Source organism: Siphateles boraxobius, unplaced genomic scaffold (genome assembly GCF_051911475.1).
Source record: "Siphateles boraxobius isolate OS27281-9 unplaced genomic scaffold, OSU_SipBor_1 6, whole genome shotgun sequence".
In the NCBI taxonomy this organism is placed as follows: Eukaryota; Metazoa; Chordata; class Actinopteri; order Cypriniformes; family Leuciscidae; genus Siphateles; species Siphateles boraxobius.
In genome coordinates, this window is record NW_027509186.1 from 10,448,684 (window position 1) to 10,456,590 (window position 7,907).

The following is a 7,907-nucleotide window of genomic DNA, read 5'->3' on the forward strand; positions in this document are numbered from 1 at the left end:
CGGCCTGACCCCCTTTCAGTGCGTCCTGGGCTTTCAACCGCCTCTCTTCCCATGGTCAGGAGAGCCCACAAATGTTCCCGTTGTGAACAACTGGCTTCAGCCCAGTGAAGAGACCTGGAACCAAGCCCACACTCACCTCCAACAAGCATTTTGCCGTCAAGGGGAACAGGCTAACCACCGTCGTCGGCCGGGACCTGAGTATCACCCAGGCCAGTGGGTCTGGCTGTCGAACCGAGACCTTGGCCTACGGCTCCCCTGTAAGAAGCTCAGTCCCAGGTTCGTGGGTCCGTTCAAGATCATTCAACAGATCACTCCAATCTCGTTCCGCCACAATCCCAGACTACATTTCCCATATGCTTCATTAATGACTCTGATCACCATGCCCAGCTGCAGCCCATCTACCAGGCTATTTAACAGAACCCCGCGCAGCTCTCAGTGGGAAGTTTTGTTTCGCTTTTGTGGACACTACTGAGCGTTTATACCCTGAGTCTGCCTGCTGACTACTCCTTGCCTGCTGCCGGCCCTCGCTACCTCTGCCTGGTTAACAGACTCTGCCTGTTCTCTGCCTGCCCTGATCTTCTGCCCGGTATCTGACCATGATTAAGTCTTGCCTCCTCTGCTGTGTTTGCTGTCATTGACCTACTATTCTCTCATACTCGTGCTGCAAATGGATCATTCTGAGACTGGTGATTCCTGGTAAACCCTACCTTATGGGGACAAAATGTCCCCATAAGGATGGCAATATCTGAAATCCTTGTTCGTGTGGGGACCTTTTTTGGTCCCCATGAGGAAAACAGCTTATAAATCATACTAAGTGATGTTTTTTGAAAATGTAAAAATGCAGAACGTTTTCTGTGATGGGTAGGTTTAGGGGTAGGGTTAGTGTAAGGGAATAGAATATAAGGTTTGTACAGTATAAAAATCATTATGTCTATGGAAAGTCCCCATAAAACATGGAAACACTACGTGTGTGTGTGTGTGTGTGTGTGTGTGTGTGTGTGTGTGTGTGTGTGTGTGTGTGTGTGTGTGTGTGTGTGTGTGTGTGTGTGTGTGTGTGTGTGCGTGCCACCAGAAATCAGGACACCCTATATATATTAATATATTCATGTAGTTTGGGACATAATATTTTGTAAGGAATATGATTGACAATAGATATGATGGACAATATGATAAAGAAATAATACATGCTATTTTATCTGTGGGCACTGGGCATAGAAGGGCATGAACAGGCAGTTATTTCAACTTTAAAGAAGGTAGTCTTCAGAGATCTTGTTCAAATCTTATTCAGTGTTTTTTACCAAGGCAATTAGCACGAGACCAGTGTCCAATATATAGCAAACCAAACCAAACCTTTGCAAAACACTGCAGGAACCATGTGAATGGAGAACGTGGTAAGATGTCAACTGTTGTGTTCCAAAAAAAAAAAAAAAGTATGCTATATGATATATGATATGGCAATATGATTTGATGTTTGCTTGTCTGTGTTTTTCATCTACAGACTTCCTATCGACAGTGACAATTCAACTTGATACAACTAATTAGTTTTCAAATAACTTTCCAAAAAAATCCAGATAATAATTTCATATCATTGAAGATGCAGTCACTATTAAAGAATGAGTCGAGTGTTTTGGTGTTTACACTCTCTGGTCTGAATGAAACAATGGAAAATAAATATGTCTTGTTTTCTCTTACCGCACTGTACTATCCACTGATGGTCTTTTGTAATGTAACTATAATTACTATTATACTCTTACACAAGAAGCTTCATGAGCCGATGTATGTGTTTATATGTAATCTGTGTGTAAATGGACTTTTTGGCACTTCTGGATTCTACCCTAAATTCTTGTATGATTTATTATCCCATGATCATGTGATTTCTTATATTGGATGCCTGATTCAGATATTTGTCATTTATTCATCTATTCTGTGTGACTTTTCAACATTAACAGTGATGGCATATGACAGATATGTAGCAATATGTAGACCACTGGAGTATCATTCAAAAATGACAAATCAGAAAATTCTTAAATGTATCCTTTACTGCTGGCTAGCTCCATTTTTTTCTATGTCTGTTCTAATTATTTTATTATCTAGACTCACCTTATGTGGCTTTAATATTGAAAAGTTATATTGTGAGATTTGGGCAGTTGCAAAACTTTCTTGTTTTTCTACAACAATAAATAATGTGTTTGGGTACATTGTTATTCTTACATATTTTGGACATGCAGTATTGATATTTTGCTCATACATTCACTTGATTAGAAAATGCAGGAAGTCAATAGAGGGCAGGCAAAAATTCATGCAAACATGTGTGCCACATCTGCTTGCACTGATCAATGTGACAGCTGCATTTATGTTTGATGTACTGTACAGTCGTTATGGCTCAAAGAATGTGCCTCAAGGTGTGCGTAATTTCATGGCTCTTGAATTCTTACTTGTACCACCTATTGTAAATCCTCTCATTTATGGACTAAATCTGACAATAGTGCGCCAGCAAGTTTTGAGACTGTTTTTTAAGAAAAAAATGGGAATATCTGAGTGAACTAAAAAGTCTAAAGGAATAATATTTTTTTAAATGTTGTAGCAACTCAAAATGTAATAAAGCATAATGTAATAACTGCACATTATGTTATAGGTATTAAGCCTTGTCTGTGAAACAACAGTTCCATTAAAAATGTTGTGATGATGACATGCTCCATTATTTGAGTTACTTTAACCAAGAAATCCATTAAGATTTATGAACTAAATTTAAAAAGTAAAGTTTCTGCTTTCTGTTATTGTAATTCTAGGTGTTTAATTATTTTTGAGATACAGTCATTTCATAAAAACATGTTGAATGCTTGAATCAGAATAAATTCTCGAATCAGGCACTTACGATTGTGGTCAGTCAGGATTTAGGTAGCCAAGCGTTATTAACTCAGGAAGGGTTTTTATTTTTTTTCAAATTGCAATTCCCTGCAAAAAAAAAAGGTGGATGGGGAGGGATAAACTCTACCTGCCTTGAAAAAGCATTTGATGCAGACATCAATTGAACAACAGTACGGGCCAAGATGCCATACCCTGGTAAGTGTTTACTAATTATTTATTGTAAAGATTATTTGCTGTAGAGAAACTAAACAATAACACAAATTTGTTATGTAATCATCTAGAGGTGTAATGATACCCTCATTTCACAATTCGATAACGTTACATATCATGATGCTGAACTCACGATACGATATCATTGCAATACTCCAAGTCCAAGACATATGGTAAAAGGTTAACACATTTTTTTTTTTTTTTTACTTTTGATTAAAATGCTACATATGATATTACATTGGGGGTGGAAATGAATAGGCTTAGACTTGGTGCTGGTAACCCAATAGTGAGACCAGAATAAAAAAAAAAAATTCATGATTCGGAACCCTGAAATCATTATTTATTTATTTATTTATTTATTATTTTAGATGAATATGCTTGCATCTGTCAATGACTAGCAGAGCCGATCAGCCCTTTACGCACACTAGGCAAGTTGCGTAGGGCCCCGCAAATTTCTCAAGGCCCCGCCTCCCCCTCGTTTCAAACCGCGTCAATCATAGTTTACAATATCGATGAGAAAATTAAGTGGAACTATATGCTTCTGGTCACGAAAAGAGAGAAAAAAAAACACCATGAGAGTGAATTGCTTGAACAGCAATCAGGTAGACTTGTGTTCTCTCCTCTCCAAGTTTGATGTCAGCAAAGAACAGTAAAGTTAAGTTGATGTGTATCGATCTCTAGTCTGTCTGTCTTGCTAACCCAGCTGACAAACTGCATATTTTGGTCTTTCTGTGTCTTACTTAAAACGCCTCGGTTACGACTGTAACCTCGGTTCCCTTTCAAGGGAACGAGACGTTTTGTCGATTGACACTAAGGGAACACTTTGCGTGATGATGTATTGAAGAACGTGTAAAATCAGTCTAATGGTGTGATGGGACATCAGAGGCAGGTGACGTCATGAACCAGGAAACTATATAAGCCTGTTCAAACCCAGCCGCCCAGGACTGAACAAGTCGCTTACAGGCACGTAGGAGATATGGCAGGTGACGCAACGTCTCATTCCCTCTTCAGGGATCCGAGGTTGCAGTCCTAACCGAGGCGTTTTAACCCTCTGAGGTCTAAGGGGTTTTTGGGGTCCTTGAGGTGTTCTGACATGCTCTGACATTTGTGCTTTTTTGTAGTTATTTCATACACATTTTAATGGCAAAGGTGTAAATTCACTCTATACAGCACAAACGGGGCTTCCGTAATATGTGAGCAACATGTATGTACATGTTTTTATTTTTTAGAGAATAATGTTTATGCGTGGTTATTGAAAAAAACTAAAACTTAAAGTGTCTGAAATAAGGCCACAAAACACATACTAAATATGTGTCCACAAGACTTTTGACTAATAAGTGTTGTTGCCTAGAATTTTTGCTTCAAAATGATCTGAAAATCATCCTGCCTAATCATTTACACAAAACAATACATTGATTAAAATTTTATAAGACACCTTTTGTTTGGAAAGGCAATATGCATGGATGCATGGAGGCATATAACCTCCTCCAGGGGCTCAAAGGGAGCCTGGGAAAGGCCTTGGAGGACAATCGCCAGGTCCCAAGCGGGAATCCTTGTGTGTGCAGCAGGCCTGAGACTCAAAGTGCCATGTAGGAAACGAGATAGGAAGGGGTCTTTACCCAAAGACATTCTACCCAAAGGAGTGTGTTAAGCACCTAAGGCTGCCACGTAAACCTTTAAAGTGGATGGGGATAGACCTGCAGTGAACCGTTCCTGCAGGAACTCCAGCACTGTACCAACCGGGCAGTTAACTGGGTCCAGCTGACGGTCACTACACCATGAAGTGAAAACCTTCCACTTCAGGGCATAAAGTTTCCTCGTGGAGGGAACTCTGGATTGTAGAATGGTCTCCACAACCTCGGTTGAGAGACCTGACCCTATGAGCTGGGCCCCCTCAGAGGCCAAGCCCACAGGTTCCACAGTTCGGGACGAGGGTGAAATATCAAGCCCTCTGCTTGGGACAGAAGGTCTCTCCTGATGGGAAACTCAATATGAGGCCCGTTGAGGAGAAACACTAGATCTGAAAACCATACTCTGCCCAGCCACCGTGGGGCTACAAGAAGCAGGCGCAGATAGTCCCTGCAAACTCTCTCCAGAACTCCCGGGAGCAAAGCGATCAGGGGAAAAACATACAAACGTAGCCTCGACAACACCTGTTCCATCGCATCCAGTCCGAGAGGAGCTGCTTGCGTGAAGGAGAACCAGAGTGGACAGTGAGACGTCTCTCGAGACGCAAACAGATACACTTGAGCCTGGCCGAACTCCCTCCATATCTGCTCCACCACCTCGGGGTGGAACATCTAATCCCTGGGCCTCAGCCTCTTAGTCGTGTGTCCTTCCAGGATCGCTACCCAGCCCGTGAGGGAGGCATCTGTCTTCAGCATCTTGCGACGACAAGAAGCTCTTAACATGGGGACCTGGGACAGGAACCAAGGTTTCTTCCACATAACCAGGACACGTAGGCATCACCGCGTAACCATGATCATGCGAAAGGGGTTGCCCCTCAGGGAAAACCCTTACCCTGAACTGAGCGTCCTTCCAGGATCGCTCCCCCAGCCCGTGAGGGAGGCATCTGACGTTAGCATCCTGCGACGACAAGAAGCTCTCAACACGGGGATTTGGGACAGGAACCAAGGTTTCTTCCACATAACCAGGGCACGTAAGCATCGCCGGGTAACCCTGATCATGTGAAAGGGGTTTCCCCTCGGGGAACACCCTTTGGTCCTGAGCCACCACTGCGAGGGTCCCATGTACAGCAGGCCAAACGGTATCACGCTGGACGCTGCTACCATCAAACCTAACAGTCTCTGAAACTGTTTCACAGTGGGTGACTGGTCTAGCTTTATTAATTTCACAGCTGACAGGAAGGACTCTATGCGTGCCGGAGACAGGCGCGCCCGCATCGACACAGAATCCCAAACTACCCCTAGAAAAGTGGTCCTCTGTAATGGAGAACGCACACTTCTTGGCGTTTAGCCGTAACCCCAGCTCTTTCATCTCGATGCCGAACCGCCAACAGATGCAACAAATTGTTGATGTAGTTCATGATGCGAATACCCTGAAGACGCGTGGTGCCAGAGCTGCATCTACGCATTTCGTGAAAGTGCGGGGTGATAGTGCTAGGTTGAATGGAAGAACAGAAGGTCAATGAGACAATGATTATATTATAGATTTTCTTTTATTTGGGCAGAGAGGCCTGGAAATTGACTGAATCTAGATTAATGCCGAGGGATTCGATGGATGTGACCCAACAAAACAAAAAAACACAATAGTTCAGGAGGGTGGTGAAGCGGAGGCGGTCCTGGGGAGGGATGGAGGGCCAGGTCCGTGCAGGGGAACGGGACCAGGGCATTGCAATGGCGGACCTCGGTGGTGGAGCATGGGCGGACCTAGACCATTGAGCGTGGGCGGAACTGGACCATGGAGCATGGGCGGACGTGGACTGTGGAGCGTGAGCGGAGCAGGCTGTGCAGGCGACCAGGGTGGAGCAGGCTGTGCAGGCGACCAGGGCGGAGCAGGCTGTGCAGGTGACCAGGGCGGAGCAGGCTGTGCAGGCAACCAGGGCAGAGCAGGCTGTGCAGGCGACCAGGGCGGAGCAGGCTGAGCAGGCGACCAGGGCGAAGCAAGCTGTGCAGGCGACCAGGGCGGAGCAAGCTGTGCAGGCGACCAGGGCAAAGCAGGCAGTTCAGTGTTCCAGGGAGGACCAGGCAGTTCAGGGGTCCAGGGTGGACGAGACAGTTCAGGTGGCCAGGGTGAACCAGACAGTTCAGGGGTCTAGGGTAGAACAGGCAGTTCAGGTGGCAAGGTTGGACCAGGCAGTTCAGGTGGCAAGGGAGGACCAGGCAGTTCAGGGGGCTAGGGCGGACCATGCAGTTCAGGGGCCCAGGGTGGACCAGACAGTTCAGGTGACCATGGCGACACATGACAAACAGGGAAGCACGTGATAGACAAGAACAAGGAACAAGACACAAAACCCACACCGTGACACTTAGGATATGCACAAATGGGATGCCTTAGGGGGCAAGACAATTAAAGTCGTTGAGCAGGTGAATAAGGTGAGGAATTGCACAATTGTTAGACAAAATCCAGCAAACGGCTTCTGATAATGTCAAAAATCTTGGAGCAACTTTTGCATTTGAAAGTTCCACCTAGCTCCAACATACCCCAAATAAGTGCCATGAATCCAGTTGGATAGGCATTACCTTGAAGGCAAAAGTGATGTAGACTTTGGCGAGCCAAGCGCCATGACCCATGTTTTTTTTTTTTTTTTATCATATCGATTGTGTGATCTATATCGTGGTATTTGAGAGGAATTAGAGGCATGAAATTTTGCGCCAGATTATGTTTCAAGCCTACTACGTTACATTTTTCGATGGGAGGTATCGTTGTCTGGGCCAAAAGATAGGAGGATGCCGTGCAGATGTCTCGTTGGTGGGGGCAAGGGTAGTCCTCAGCGTCTTGACGTGCGCATGGCATAGATTGCCAGTTATTTCAAATTAAGGGTCAAAAAGCCTTTAGAGAGCTTGTTAACACTGCTTTTAATGTCTGTGGTGAAGGCAATTAGCATGAGACTAGTGTCCATATATAGCAAACCAAATCAAACTTTTAGGGAGCACAATGGGAAACATGACAACAGATGATATGGTAAGGTATTGTCACTGAAATGGTAATGTGCTACTGTTAGAGAATTTAATATTTGCCTTTTTTCCCCCCATCTACAGACACCCTAGCTAAAGACAATTCAAATTAGCTTTCTGTGTCTAATTAGCTTTACAATTACTTAAATATAATAAAAAGAAAATCTACATAATAGCTGCATATCCTTCCAG

At 44.1% G+C, this 7,907-nt stretch overlaps 1 protein-coding gene across 1 annotated transcript; it reads left to right on the top strand.

Annotated features, from left to right (window-relative positions):
* The first annotated feature begins 1,594 nt into the window (after positions 1-1,594).
* LOC143715564 (olfactory receptor 52L1-like) lies at positions 1,595-2,542 on the top strand. Its single transcript, XM_077207362.1, has one exon. The coding sequence runs from the start codon at positions 1,595-1,597 to the stop codon at positions 2,540-2,542; it is 948 nt and encodes a 315-aa protein (XP_077063477.1).
* Positions 2,543-7,907: the final 5,365 nt, after the last annotated feature.

Excerpts from the sequence above, each read along its gene's own strand:
- LOC143715564 (XM_077207362.1), top strand. The coding sequence starts at position 1,595 with ATGCAGTCACTATTAAAGAATGAGTCGAGTGTTTTGGTGTTTACACTC.